The sequence below is a fragment of the Scomber scombrus genome, chromosome 13 (genome assembly GCF_963691925.1).
Source record: "Scomber scombrus chromosome 13, fScoSco1.1, whole genome shotgun sequence".
Classification (NCBI taxonomy): Eukaryota; Metazoa; Chordata; class Actinopteri; order Scombriformes; family Scombridae; genus Scomber; species Scomber scombrus.
In genome coordinates, this window is record NC_084982.1 from 21,764,967 (window position 1) to 21,779,964 (window position 14,998).

Consider the following 14,998-nt stretch of genomic DNA (forward strand, 5'->3'; position numbering starts at 1 on the left):
GCTATGTCTTGTGCACTCATGACATCCCCATGGTGGGGTTGGTAGTCAGAGGGTATGGGGTTGGTTGTCCCTATGTTATTTTAATGGAGGGGGAAATGGAGGCAATCTTAAAAATTGATTAAAAGTTTAATTTTATGTTGAATGCTCACAAAATTGATGATTCAACATTAAGAACAGAGCCTCTAATGAATATGACAACCCATTTTTAAAAAATATTACTGATAATTTGTTCTCTAATCTTCTTATCTTTATGAAACATACTTCTGGCAATATTATAAAACAGGGTCCACTGTTTCTTACTCTCCACACTTTCCATTATTAACCCTTACATACTGTTCAGGGGCAAATTTGACCCATTTTTATATTGGAAAGCTGTAAAAACAAAACAAAACAAAAACCCTATACACATTTCTTTTAGGTGGACTTTTCCTAATGTAACTCTGAATGTACAAAAAAATGCATCATATTTTTATCATTGTGCAGCTGGTACACATTTTTCTATATGCAAATGTCCAAACTTGACCTGTGTACTCTTCATATTCTATAAAATGTTCTCCTGGACCCTAAAATTGTGATTGTGTCTTTTTTCCCCATAGATAAACACTATATTTGCTCTCTGACAGCTTCATTAAAGATTAATCAAAAACATTGATTAATAACTAATGAGGATTTTGTGAAAGTGAATTGGTGTAGAGACTAATTATGGTATGAGTCAGGATATGAAAAATATGTAAAGGTTAAGTTTTCCAATCACATAGAGAGAACTGTTTAGACCAGTATGACCAATCTTTAATCTTATTATAACTCTCCTCTTTCCTGTTTCTTCCTCCAAATGGTAAACTCTCACTAATGGTATATTTTTAAAAAGATATCTTCCTTTACTTCCTGGTTTCCATTCATTCTGCAACCTCCTTTTGATTACCTACTTAGTCACCACTTTGTCACTTAACTAATATTTACATTAACGTGACTACTCCCACTTTCCAAAGCCCTTTTTGCGGCTTAATCCGCCTTCTAACAGTCACCACTTCTCCTCCACTTTCTTTGGAATAAAAGCGTCATTGCCACAGTCAGGGCTGCACCGTCAGCAATATGTGACCACACTGTTACAGCAGGGATCAGCGATGAGGTTCAACCATGGGCCAGTTTTTTTCCGCATTGCACTATTGGGGGGGGGCCTACATACAGGTGCAGTAGAAACTTAGCCCAATATGTTTTTAACAGGCTACTTTTATTTTATTTTAATTCATTATATAACAGTTTTAGGGCTAAGTGATAAAGTAAGTGACAGGACCATAGACTCATTTGGCATATCTTGTGTGTTACACTACAAGACTAGAAATGTATTTGATAATTTATCCACACACAATAAACCACCCCCCCCCCCCCCACACACACACACACACACACACACACACACACACAGACACACACAACAACAATAACAACAAACTGGCATGGGTTTTGTTCTGTTTATTAAAAAGATTCAGTCCACAGTAGTTCAGAGTTTGGCACCAACCATAAAAAACAAGTTAATCAAAACAAAGTGTACACCCCAAAATAGCATTGAACAAAATGCCTGAATAAAAAGGGATAAATAAAAGAAATTAATTATAAAAAAAAATTACAAACATTTTGTTAATTAAAATACATCTCACCTGAAAATATTGGTGAATTTTCCAATACATTTTTGAGACAACAGGTTTAACTTTTGGTCAGTCAACTTTGGCTTTAGAGTTGTTAGGTGTTATGAACTTACATAACTGACTTCAATAGCCTGTACTGTAATAATAGCAAGGCAAAGGGTTACTAACTCAAAAGTAGCAGTGCTTATCTTTAAGGAAGATTTAAGAGAAATTCTAGTGACCAATTGCTTTGCTCATCATGAAAGCAGAATACTGACCACAAGGAGATAGACAGGAATCTTACAGCACAGCTTTTATGGCTGTAATCACCTTCATTACAAAAAAACTGCCTTGATATTTTTATTGACTGTGACTGTTGTGTCTGTCGAGGTGAGTCAAGCTGAGATTGGAGCTGTAGATGTCGGAGTGTGTTTTTAACACCTTTGGTCAACACTGAACGGCTTTGGAATTTCATAACAATAAAACTAATACACACCTGATTTGGAAATGCTTAAAGAGCCACAAAATGCATTGTATCATTTAAAAAAAAAAAAAAAGAAGTATTTTCAATATAAACACAGTCAAACTCGATTTCAGGGGAAATGCGGCAACCATGGCTACAAACACGGCAATTATATTAAGTCCTGTCATTACTGTTACAGTTTACAGACATTTTGAGTGGTGTGTATTGTCAAAAGAAGCGAATTGTCACGCAATGACAAATAAAAGGAAAATAATACTTGACGCCACAGTATATAAGAATACACATCGATATGGCATTTGGTGTGTGTGTGTGTATGTGTGCACATGTGTAGCCTGCAGTATGTTTGGGGTAGGCAGGTTTGAGGTGATAAAGCAGCAGGATTTGTGCTCTGGCAAGTTTGTGTCAAGAAATTAATCTGATGAAATCAATCACAGCCAGCATAAAAAAGTTGTATGGGCAAACGGCACAGAGGTTTGGTTTAGAAAAGTCTTGTTAAGGCATGAAAATTTGCAGAGAGGACAACTTTTACGGCACAGGTCTGATTGAAATGCCTTCTTTTAATGAAAGCGAGAGGAAGTGTCCTTCTTGAAGTGGTGGCTACGCTGTAAGGGGTCTCACTTCTTCATCCTCCTTTACTTGTCCTCCTTTCTTCTCTACTCTGAGGGGCTGATAGCGTCTGCAAGCAACTCCGGCCTCAAACATTCAATTGGACACTGGATGTTCTGGATAGCAAGGAAGGACAGAAGAAAAGAAGAGAGGAAAAGGCATTTTTCAGTTTATTAGCTTTTGCTGGATGAAAAGCAACATTCCCAAAATCTATGAGAAACAACAGATCTACAAAACTAACCTGTTACGTGTAATATAAGAAACTGATGTCTAAGCCCATTTCAATCTATATTAGCATATTTCATTTTTACTTCTTAAATCAACAAATCAAAGACGGCCCCATTTTAAAACATTTTTCTACATTTAAAGGAGTACTACTAACAATAGAAGTGAAACCTCTAATGTGTTACTGACCAGTTTGCGTAGAGCGTTTTCCCTGTAGCGGTCGAAGGCGTCTGAGTGAACAGGTTGAAGGAGGTCAGCGTCCACATCGGTCTGTCCTCCCGGCCTTCTGCAGTTCTCACAACGCCAGCCCTAAACAGGGGGTGGGAAAAGTTTAGTGTGCACATAAAAAACTAATTTTAACCACAAGGTTTCCATCATGCACGTCTGAGGGGAGCAAAACACTTGAATACAAGCAGACGTACAGCACCAGTCAAAATATTGGAAACACTTTCTCATGTAAGTGAATGGGAAGGTGTGTCCATACTTTTGACTGGTACTGTACGAACAAAAGAGAGACAAATATGACCAGAGAATGTGAAAATGTATTTTTAACATTATCAATGAAACAGCTTCCCCCCCCCCACACACACACACACAGACACACACACACAGACAGTGTTATCCTACCTGTTGTCCTCCGTAGCAGGTACAGGTACAAATGGCGCCCAGGTATTCCTTCTGCCATTGGTTTCCCACCTGGTACATTTTGCCATCATCATAACATGTCGACTCATCTGGTGGACAATAGTTACATATTAAAGATCTGGAGTCTACTAATCAAATTCACATAATTAAGGATCCTTGTTAAAGAATTAACACACAGGTTTGATGACTAAATTCATGTGTCCAGAATGTGTGTGTAAATGTATGCACACTTAAAATCAATGAATAACAGATACTACTTATGGTTGTTGTGTTAATCCATGAGAAATGATTAATCGAACAAGTAGTAAAACAACAAAACAGAACTATTTAAAACTATTTACCACTACTTACAACAACAACAACAAAAAGTGTCAATTATTTTGTGACAGGCTAAATTTAAACAGAATCATCCTGTATCACAGTATCACAAGTTTGAGATGTAAGTTTTATATGTGTAGTTATGTTTCTTTTGTGTGTGTACTGGACATTACTTACGGGGTTCACATTTAAATTCTCCCTTGCCATTTCCCAGACAGGTGCAGCTCATCATGTGACCGTTCTCTGCCTGGCGATCCCACTTCTCACCGATGCGGTAGTTGTTACCGTTGTCATGACACCATTCTGAAGGAAGGAGGGGACATAAAGGAAAAGAGAGAAAGAGGGGATAAAGGGAGAGAGAAGCAGAGGAATACATGAGGAAGGGATGGCAGGATGTAGATCGAAGAAAAAAGGCAATGACAAAGAGAGTATGGAGGAAAGAGAGAAGTTCATTAGTTTATGTAGAGAGCAGAACAAAAACTTCAGAGGTTTAACTTTCACCCATCACACTGCAGATAAAGATTTTCAAAATTCACAGACACTTGTTCACATAGTAGAAATCACAGTCTCTATAAAACAAGTATAAAACACAGTCTGTAAAAGTGTACAAAGAACAGGCATTCATCTTCATTGTGCAAAATATATTTGTAGTTCAAACATGTGAACACCTCATTAAGAATAGACACAGCCTGAGTGAGTTTGTGTGGACACATTGTCCCAGTCAGGGACACAGTCATAACCATAAACATACAGACAGTGTGATGACTTAAAGCCTGCACTGATGGATGATGGTCTCAGTTTCTAATATTGTCATGTTAGCAATGTGGACAATACAAATAACTGAGAATGAGTTAGCTTAGCTTAGCTTTCTGCCCTCTTTAAATGGATAGAGCATAGACACCAACATGGGCAGACTAGAGGCAGAACTGCTTCAGTTATTATGGAGTTGATTATAACATGTAATATCTCATACACAAATCCATATAATTTATTTGTGTATGGAATAGTATCAGGAAAGTTTAATTTGTTTTTGCTGTATGTGATCTAGTTATCAAAAGGCTGCCCATGTTGTGATCTTATCACTGCATACTGCTGCACATAGAACATGAACTTACAATTCTATGGCTTTTGAACTATAGCTTAGGAATTTATAATGTGTATAATAAAAATGTATTTATCTAAAATCTCTTAAATTATAGTAATTGGTACATCATTGTATTGGCATTCTGATGATGTAGATGCTGAAATATGTTGTACTACTTTGTACATAATTAATCAATCAATCAAATTATACAGACAGATGTAGATTTATGTGTTCCACATAACTACACCAAGTCTTGTCTGTGATTTGTCCATTATATAAATTCCTCTTGAGTAAATCACATAGAATTATTTCACTTCTAATTCCATGGTGTGTTGTTGGGTGTTTGCAAAGCATGCTAGGATGTGGTTATTAAGCCACTCACTGGATGAATCACACCTAAAATGCCCACTGCCCAGGCCCAGGCAGCGGCACCACAGCTTGAAGCCTGTCTCAGACATGCGCTCCCACTCTGAGCCCACCTCGTGGTAGGTCTGTGTGAATGTGTCATAACACACATCCCGGTTGGTGGAAATGGGGATGTCACCTGGAACTATGAGGTGGAAGAAAAAACTTATTAAGAATAGCACATACTGATGTGATTTATGTTGTCCTGACTTATTTTGACAGTGGAGGACACAAATAATATGCTTTATATTTGAATTTTAAAGAAATATTTATCAAATTAACAGTACTGCTAACTTTGTGTGTACACATTCTTTATGGGAATGTATGTTACACTTAAGCTTCATGTGAAGAAAGTCAGTGTTGACTACTGTACCAGCATTGCCAACGTTTATGACTTCCTCCAGGACCTTCTCTTTAGCCCCGCCCCTCATGGCCTCCACTACTACATTATAGGAGGCGCCAGATGTCAGTCCAATCAGTGTGGCGCTGTTGGAGGTGCCAGGAAGACGCATCTATATGGAGGGAGAGATAGTTAATAAGTGGTGTTTCCTTCCCAGAAGTGAATATGCTATGTGTGTGCCTGACTATGCATATTTGAGTGTGTATACCTGAAAGCCCCCCTCCTCCAGGTGTGTAATAGGATTACAGGACACCTCATATTCTGAAGTCTGAGGTATGGGTTGCCAGGAGATGGTTGTGATTGTCTGTGCTTCTTGCGGGATCTCGGTCTCATTGTCAGGGAAACCAAATGCGAGACCTGGCAGATGTCCACCATCACTCACCTACAAAATCAAAGACACAAAATACAGATAGTGTGAGGTCATGAAATACTTAAAAGTTGTGTGACATGTTTTATGGACTTGCACTGAAACTCACACTGGTCTGCTTTTAAAATTACATTTCTTAAACACCCGCCATCTTTTCAATTTGTATGGCAGTTACAGCTATTCCTTACATACCCTGATTCCAGATTAGCTAAGGTCATGATTCAACTGCAATCCTGAACTAAAGATACTTATACATTTTATAATCCAGCAAAATGTACATGAAATTACCTAATAATTGTATTAAATTAACAGCTTTCTCCAGACTTTTTAACAGTAAGGTCACTTGAGAAGAAGTGGACAATTAGAATATTTTCACATATTTTCATTAAGATAATATCAAGTACACAAGATTTACAACAGATAATATAAGTCTTACGCACTTTCACCAGGGGCACTCTGTTTCCATCAGGGCCTGCTACAGGAATGTAGACCAGGGGTTCTCTGAGAGTGGGTCTCTGGCCTTCTCTCGGTCCACCATGGGGGTTAAGAAATCCATTATTAGGGCCAAGGCTCTGGTACTCTGTGTAAATGTGCTGGCCCTGTTGGCCTGGTTGGAGCTGACCACTGGTGCCACCCAAGTGGACTTGGTTGGTGTCAAAGCTACACACAGAGAAAGATAAAGAAAGAAGATGAGAAATACAAACAGGGGAGAGCATGATGAAATTGGCCAATTAAGGTCAAAAGTAGTGTTTTACTGCATATGATTTTTTGTGTTTTTTATGTGCCTAAATAATAATTGCAGAAATCAGCATGATAATACAAGTTCTTACATCTTGTCATCGAAGGACTCTGGAACATCCAGGATGTCAGTGCTGGGTCGATGAGGAACAGGAAGTTGAGGCAGCTCTGGGACCAGTAGCTGATGATTTGTTGCTGGCTCTGATTGGATGACAAACATATATAACGTATATTGGCTGTTAGAAGCAAGCAGGGTAAAACAAAAGCATACATTCATTAGCTGGATATTCCACAGTAAAAAAGAACAAGATGTTTGGTTGGTTTCACTGTGGCCCTCTGTGTATATATGCATGCATGCATGCATGTATGTTTCTATGTATGCATGAAGCACTGAAGAATATAAATGGATTCTACTTTCACAGCAATTATATAGGAAAGCCAGCAGGTGGCAGCACAGTACTCAAACTGCAAGAGGAGATAATCATTACTTTTAGAATGTTTTTGCAAAAAGAAGTAATTAGTGCTATTATGGTTGCATTTATTGAAGAAAATCCGATGAAATGTGCGTTATTTGTGAGAGAAATTATCCATTACATCAGTCATGACAAATAAGCGTAATCAGACCTAGTAAACAAACAAACAAGATTACTTCACCTAATTAAGCACTATGTTGCAATTCTTGGAACAATTTGTTAATGTGGGTAATATAAAAACAGCCTATAATGTTGGACTTAATGGTTTTATAGTCAACATTTTTGTGGCATGCCTTAATAGCAGCTTGTTTTGGAGATGGATGGATAGTATACTTACGGGTTCTGGCTTTGCCCACTAGAGGTGTGCTTCTCAAAGCATTCTGCAGGGCAACAATCTTAATGACATATTCTGTTCCTGGTTTCAGACCTACAACCAAACAACAAATTCAAAATAAAACATTATTAACATTTTTTTCACATGTTTTGATCAATGTATTTGGATGCTTGTTAAGTGTTCCACACTCACCACCGACAAGTGCGTAGCTCTGGCCTGCGTGGGGCCTGGGGGTGACTTCTCTGGGCAAACCACCAGCCTCCTCATAAGTGATATAATAACCGGTAACCCCTGGGCTGCGGGATGGCTCCCAGGTGAAAGAAATGCTGTTAGGGTTCAGGGAAGTGAAGCGGATATTGGTGGGCGGGATGACCACTGGTTTGGCTGGAAAAGACAGACAAGCAGAAAAACATGTCAAATAGAGCAACATGTTTGGATAATCAGCAGAAACCCCAGACATACTAACTACACCTAATATCAAAGCATAACATAACTTCTGCTATGGCTTTTTAAGCATTATGAAAAGGCAAAAAACTCATACTTTCAGTTAATTGGATATATAACATAATCACGCCAGTGTGTGACTTTTCAATTCTAAAATTGAAAGCAGACTTCATTTAATTGTAGTGTAATCAATCTGCAATCAACTTAATTTTCCTAATTAAATACAGGAATGCATTTGATGAAGTCACTGCTGTTGTCAATTCAAAAGCTGAATAAACTTTTTTAGCGTCTCTGCAAAGCTGTTACACTAAAAGTCCTTTACAATTCTTGACTGAATCATCAGAATAATGGTTAATGGTTACCTGTAGAGGCGGTGAGTGTGAGAGGTGCGCTACGTCCATTTCCTTTCAGTGTGTAGATGTTAATCTTATAATTGGTGCCAGGCTCCAGACCTGAAGTGTAAACAAAAAGAGAAAATGAGGGATCCGTGGTGTGTACGTGCAGTTTCCTTGTGATTTTAGATTATTTTTAGAGTTGTGAGTTTTTATTTTGTGTTTTTACATTCTCATATTTTTGTACCTGTGATAGTGTATGAGCGCGAGTCAGCGTTGATGGTCCTCTGAATGGGTAAAGAGCTTGTAGATGAAATGGGTGTGGCCTCAACCAGGAAGCCAGAGATGACTTCTGTCTTGGAGCGCCAGGTCAGAGTGATGGAGGAGTCGTTAACGTCAGAGATACGTACACGACGAGGGGGGCTGATATCTTGAGGTGGAAAAGGGTGAGAAAGTAATGAAAAGAAGGGGTGGGATGGTGGACAAGAGAAGAGAGGATGAGAAAGAGGGAATATATTTTTTAATCACTGGATGAATACATGAGTGTTTTTGCACAACACAAGAGCTGTATGAGAGTTTCTGCAACAGAGGATGTCATCTTCTGAATTGTTATTTGTCAGACTGTCATAATGTTGGAGCTAGAGACTTACTCTCAATTGTGGTGACCTCTCCTTGGAGTGGCCTGCTAGTGAGGGAGTTTTTCAAGGCATAAACATGCACCTCATAGACAGTTGCCACCTAAGAGAAATGGAGAAAAAAAGAGATAGAAGGACTTCAGTCACTCACAATGTCTTGCAGTCTACAGTTGCACTGAGTCTAAGTATACTGACTGCAGCTACAATCATAACTTTATGCGTGTGTATTGTTTTATGTCTACAAGTGGTAGTAATGGTAGTGGATTAATAAGTGCACATGCCTTCACATCTATGAAACAGGGACTATGTTTTGTATTATCAGTCTAAAGCATGTCTTACAGTCTTAAGGATTGATACTGTAGTGCCAATTTCCTCAGGGCTCCGTGATTCTCATGAACTCATGAAACTTTCTATTGACTTCTTTTCAACAACAAAGAAAAAACAAGTCCTTCATCACACTCACCATGAGTCCAGAGATATGTGCCTGTGTGGTGTCTGGGGCCAGGTTAATCTCTTTGGTAGGTCCGCTCTTGTTCTTAGGGTTCACCACCACACGGTAACCTGTGAGCCCTGTCAGTCCAGTTAGTCGGTTTTCTTGACCCGGCACAGCCCAACGGATAGAGAAAGAGGTAGGGCCAACCTGGGAGAACTGGAGGTTGGTGGGTGGTGAGATTGCTGGGTGGAGGAAAGAAAAGAAACAAGATGGTCAGAGAGAGAGTGGAGAAGGGAAGCAGGGCTATATTTTACCAGGATTGAGGCAAAAGAAGATACATTAGTTCCTGTCTATGCCATGTGCACCCCATAGAAACAAGAAAAATAATATTTGCTGCAGTTTTTAAGAATGTATTGAGGTATGAAACCTCAGTACTGTTTTGTACTGATCAAAAATGGTTAAGTACTGAAAGACAGAGTTCACATATTAATACAATACAGCCCAAAATCACATTTTCATTTTGTGTCTGAACTTTGTCGAACTGTACGTGCCATATTATTTACCAGAAATATATATAATTGAAAATCAATTTCTTCCATACCTGTAGCTTGTACTCCAACCAATGGTGTGCTGGCTGTGTCATCATGCAGGGCAATGACCTTCACAGTGTATTCAGTGCCTGGTTGCAGGCCGTAGATAATAGTGGACTCGGCATCTCCTCGAGGAGCAGGACGGAGCTCTCTCTCACCCTCCTCTGAACTTGAATACAAGACTCGGTAAGAAGTAACAATTCCCTCAGGACTGTCCCAAGTGATCCTCAGTGAGGTGGAGTCAATGTCTGAGAAAGTCAGGTCCTTGGGACGGTCTACATCTAAACATGTGAGGAGAGTGGAAAGAAGTGTTTAGAGAGATTATATAATAACTATATACTGCAAATTCAATTACATTAAAATGCTCCATATTTTGAGACAGTCACTTCAGACTAGAACAGTAACTGGGCTGTTTTGCCAAACAAGCACAAACTGAAACAATATTTTACAAATATCTCTCTAGACATGGTAAACCCTTACTTGTTAAAGCATTCACCACCATTGGAGAGCTCTCTCCATCTTGTCCCAGAGCATAAACACTCAAAGTGTACTCTACTGTAGGCATCAGGCCTGAGAAAGTAATCTCTGTCTGGTCTGGAAAAGAGAAGCAATACATTAGAAAAACAGAACCAAAAAATACAAAAAAACATTGATTAGACTTTACTAAACGGAGAAGCTGTAAACTTTGTGTCTTGTTTCTTGCTTATCGAGCTCTAACATAGACAAAACACTACATACTGAAGATTCTTATTAAATACAATACCTGGAGCCACCACCTCAGTGAAAGACGGACCCTGTCCATTTTTAGGGACCCCAGTCACCCTGTATCCCTTGATCGGGCCATGGGCTGGGCTCCATCTCACTGTGACACTGTTGTCATTCACATCCATCACCTTCATGTCAGGGGGAGAGTCAACGCCTGGGAGAGGAGGATCGAGAGATGAGGAGGAGAAAGCTATGAGTGGAAACATAGGGAGGAAATACTTGACATTGTTTTGCTTCTTACAGCGTGTGAGTGTCTGTACCTGTCCTGTGCGTGACATAGATCGGAGTGCTGGATGCCGGGCTGTCTCCTCTTCCAGTTACAGCGTAGACGGTGATAGTGTAGTCAGTGCCTGGCTTCAGGTTATTGATTGTTGCAGTGGACTGTGTGCCAGGGACTGTGAACATCTCAGGATTACTGTGACCTCCTGGATAAAGATTGAAAATGTGATATATTTAAGAGAAGTCAGTATTTGAATAATCAAAACACTGGTGATACACAGATACAGTGATGGGAATCTTTACTTTGAAAAAAAAATCATGAATATAATTTTCTTTTAATAAGAATAAAATACTTTCCATGTCAGAATAGAACATTTACACACAAAAAAAAGAATACGTAAACAACAAAAACAAAAAAAGGAATAATCTGATTTGGCAGATCAAATCAGTCTTTTGAGTCTTAGATCTCATCATGGTGCTCCACTACCAAACCATAGGAGCCTATTTTACAGTTTGCTGCACTGACTCCCATGTTACCTTATTTGATTCTCTTCTTAAAACTATTACTAGCCCACCTGTCTCTCCATGAGTGATCCTGTAGTAGCGCACGGTGACAGGAGGGGCGTCCCAGCGAACGGTGATACTGGTGGGAGAGGAGTCTAGCACATCCAGGTCTGTGGGAGCATCAGAGACTGGAAAAAAACACAGACACAAAAAGAACACATTAACAACATTATAATGACTAAAATCAAGACAGTACTGGTGATATATATAAACATGGTGAACAAGTTTTCATACTTGTCTTCTGTTTTCCATTGAGTGGCACGCTCTCTTGTGATCCGCTCACTGCGAAGATGTTGACCAGGTACTCAGTGTCTGGAGTGAGTCCTGTTAGAGTGAAGTGGCTCCTTGAGGGGGGCAGCCTCTCGTCCTTGGACCGTCCACCACTGACCATCTGGTAACGGATACGATAACCTGTGATTCTGCTCTGGGGAGCCAGCCAGTGGATGGTGAAGGAGTTGGTGTGGATCTCAGAGAAACGTAGGCCAACTGGTGAATCCAGAGCTGAAGAAAGAAGAAGATACAGAAAAGGTTGGGTGAAATTTTGGGGGAAAAATCATTAGCAACAGAGCAAATGATGAGTCTCATGATGAGTCTCATTTGCTTTAAGATACCAGTGCCTTTTTCTGGACTGATACTACTGATGTCAAACCAGATCAGATAAGACGTACCTGTTTTCTGGGTGCCGACGACTGGCGAGCTCTCCCTCTGCTCGTAAACACACACCACGCTCACCAGATACTCAGTGTTAGGCAGCAAATCTGTGAACAGTGAAGAAGACATAAATACAAATGTAGTTGTTTGTGTGTGTGTGTGTTGTTGTGAATTCGCCATTTTTTGCTAGAACTTACTCCTCAGCACCACGCTGTTGCCTCCTGTGCTGGTTTCTGTAATGTCATCTTCATCGTCAATGGGGTGATACCTGAATAATAAGGAGGAGGAGATGTTAAATTATGTTTATGTTATGTTTTCTACAAGAATGTACTAAAAATCAGCGTGTGTTCAAGACAACATCTGAGTTAGACATATACAATATTGAGCTTTACATGTATTCTCTTACCTAATGAGGAAGTTGTTGATGTTAGCATTGTTGGGGACTTGGGGAGAGGACCAGGTGACCTCTATACTGTCTGACCCAACCTGGCCAAAGCCCAGATTAGTGGGGGCTGGTACAGCTATTGGGAAAAAAAGGTTCATAAGGTCATGGCAGATGTACAGATTTGCTATTGCTCAAGTGAAAGGTGATAAGAGAAATGTAGTCATTCTATAAACAAATGATCTGTCAAGAATAAACCAAATAAAGGGGAAAAAAGATAATAATGATATAACTAACAGGGAAAAGTGTTCATACTGTCATCTTTTAAAGGGAAAACCCTTTGTTTTTTATGTTTGTATGTAAGTGTAAATCCACGTTTGAAGTTTTACGATATTATAAAAGTGAAAGAACATGCAGTGTTTGCATTGGGGGACAAAATGAGTCTCAGTATGAAACCCCTCAACTAAAACCAGATGCTCCACACGTGCACACACACAGACAGAAGATTAATAAACTGACAACACAGCATGCAGTGCAATTAAATCACCAACTTTAAAGGTTTGCTTTGAAGAACCGTGTCATTGGGTTAATAAGAACCTCATTACGTTATTTAATCTCAACACACACACTGTGATTTGTGATTGTGAAGCCATCACAGGCAACTCAGATAGCATCTAAAGAAAATGCTGTTTGGGTACTCTAAAACGAGTATTTCATTTTTAAAAAAGTGTGTGTTTTATTAATAATATTCAAAATAGAAGAAATCTTTTCAGTTAGGCAGAAACATAGAGCTTACAAGTCTGCTGTGTGACCGTGGTGGGTTCGCTCTCGCCGTTCTCCGTCACAGTGATCACACTAATGTCGTAGTCGATACCAGGCTCCAGCCCGTAGACTGTATAATGACCAGTCGATGGCATCACCATGTCTTCAAAGATGGGCACGCTCTCGCCGGCTGCCACCACCGTGATCCTATAACCAGTGATGGCTGTGGTGTTCAGTGGTGACCAGTTGAGGCTGATAGAGCTGTCAGTCACTTCATTGAAGCTGAGGTCGGTCAGCTGTGGGACTTCTGTGTAGGTGGAGCAAGGATTGTGGGGGCGTAGGGAAGAGGAAAGAAATAGAAAAGACAGCAGAAACACCAAACAAACAAAAGGCAATTGCGGGAGGGAGGAAGGGGAAGTGGTTGAACACAAGGGCCAGAAAGAGGAAACCAACAGACAAAAAAAGACAAGTAGAAGCAGTGGTTAAGACGGGCAGGAAAACTGTCAACTTCCAGTGGAGTGTTGATATTCAACATATCACACCAATGGAAGAGCTAATGCCATTGCTGATTTTCCTGATATATATTACAATTTGGTGAGGCTTCAACTGTTATTCAATGAAGCATCTCCATTAAAAAATCTTAATATATACCTAGAAAATCAAGCGTTAGTGTTGCAAAACAGTCCTAGTACTGTTTCTCTAGTACTGTTAGAGTGGCAATGCTGAGAAAACTGAGCTAGTATCGCTGAAACGTTGAAAGCTGATGTGCCATTGAAACATATTGACTTTCAACATAAAGTGTTATTTTAGAAATGTTTCTTCTACTGTAAATAGTATCTATCTCAGCATTTTGCAGAGTTGCATGAAAATTGAAATTATGCTTCTTTTGACTTTCACATGTTGAATACACACACTTTATCTCTCAAACCCACCTGGTGTAATGATAGTTGATATTGGAGTGCTCTCCATATTATCCTTAACAGTCACAACACTGACGTTGTACTCCACTCCAGGACTCAGGTTCTCCAGGGTGCAGGAGTTCTCCCCTGCCTCCACAAACTCCTCCACACTGTTTCCTTGCTGCCCATTGGTGGGAGTGCATGTTACTCTGTAACCAGTGATGTCTAAGGGGGAAAAGAGAGTGGATGCATCACATGAGAAAAGATGGGATGCTGAAAAGATTGGCTGGATCAGATTAGCAACATATTCAGAGACTGTGCCTCACTGACAGATGGATAAATCAGTCAACAAAAGAAAAGCAATAAATCAAACTAAAAATATTTAATCAAAGGTCACATAAGAGATACACAGATTGCTTATTCATAGTATGGTCAGTGTCACCTACTGATTTCTTTTTCATGCACATCTGGGTATGCTGATGTGTTTGTACCTGGTGTACTGGCTCCGTTCCATTGAACAGTGAGCTCTCCGGTGCCTGGGTTAGACTCCAGGTTGAGGTCAGTAGGAGGAGACAGAGCTGGAGAGGAAGAAAGAGATAAGTCAGAGGAGAAGCAGAG

At 39.7% G+C, this 14,998-nt stretch overlaps 1 protein-coding gene across 1 annotated transcript in view; it reads right to left on the reverse strand.

Annotated features, from left to right (window-relative positions):
* Nucleotides 1-1,454: 1,454 nt before the first annotated feature.
* fn1a (fibronectin 1a) overlaps nucleotides 1,455-14,998 on the reverse strand; it is a 34,008-nt gene continuing 20,464 nt past the window's right edge. Inside the window, exons 23-49 of the mRNA XM_062431204.1 lie at nucleotides 14,872-14,958; nucleotides 14,414-14,605; nucleotides 13,516-13,788; nucleotides 12,744-12,858; nucleotides 12,535-12,605; nucleotides 12,355-12,444; nucleotides 11,921-12,187; nucleotides 11,698-11,814; nucleotides 11,164-11,328; nucleotides 10,902-11,057; nucleotides 10,619-10,732; nucleotides 10,150-10,419; nucleotides 9,579-9,790; nucleotides 9,131-9,218; nucleotides 8,728-8,910; nucleotides 8,511-8,600; nucleotides 7,897-8,088; nucleotides 7,708-7,797; nucleotides 6,990-7,098; nucleotides 6,600-6,819; nucleotides 6,001-6,174; nucleotides 5,766-5,904; nucleotides 5,370-5,537; nucleotides 4,081-4,206; nucleotides 3,568-3,674; nucleotides 3,130-3,249; nucleotides 1,455-2,831 (exon numbers count right to left, since the gene is read on the reverse strand). Of these exons, the coding sequence (XP_062287188.1) occupies nucleotides 2,763-2,831; nucleotides 3,130-3,249; nucleotides 3,568-3,674; nucleotides 4,081-4,206; nucleotides 5,370-5,537; nucleotides 5,766-5,904; nucleotides 6,001-6,174; nucleotides 6,600-6,819; nucleotides 6,990-7,098; nucleotides 7,708-7,797; nucleotides 7,897-8,088; nucleotides 8,511-8,600; nucleotides 8,728-8,910; nucleotides 9,131-9,218; nucleotides 9,579-9,790; nucleotides 10,150-10,419; nucleotides 10,619-10,732; nucleotides 10,902-11,057; nucleotides 11,164-11,328; nucleotides 11,698-11,814; nucleotides 11,921-12,187; nucleotides 12,355-12,444; nucleotides 12,535-12,605; nucleotides 12,744-12,858; nucleotides 13,516-13,788; nucleotides 14,414-14,605; nucleotides 14,872-14,958 (4,004 nt within the window). The 3' untranslated portion in view covers nucleotides 1,455-2,762. The remainder of the gene's footprint in view (nucleotides 2,832-3,129; nucleotides 3,250-3,567; nucleotides 3,675-4,080; nucleotides 4,207-5,369; nucleotides 5,538-5,765; nucleotides 5,905-6,000; nucleotides 6,175-6,599; nucleotides 6,820-6,989; nucleotides 7,099-7,707; nucleotides 7,798-7,896; nucleotides 8,089-8,510; nucleotides 8,601-8,727; nucleotides 8,911-9,130; nucleotides 9,219-9,578; nucleotides 9,791-10,149; nucleotides 10,420-10,618; nucleotides 10,733-10,901; nucleotides 11,058-11,163; nucleotides 11,329-11,697; nucleotides 11,815-11,920; nucleotides 12,188-12,354; nucleotides 12,445-12,534; nucleotides 12,606-12,743; nucleotides 12,859-13,515; nucleotides 13,789-14,413; nucleotides 14,606-14,871; nucleotides 14,959-14,998) is intronic.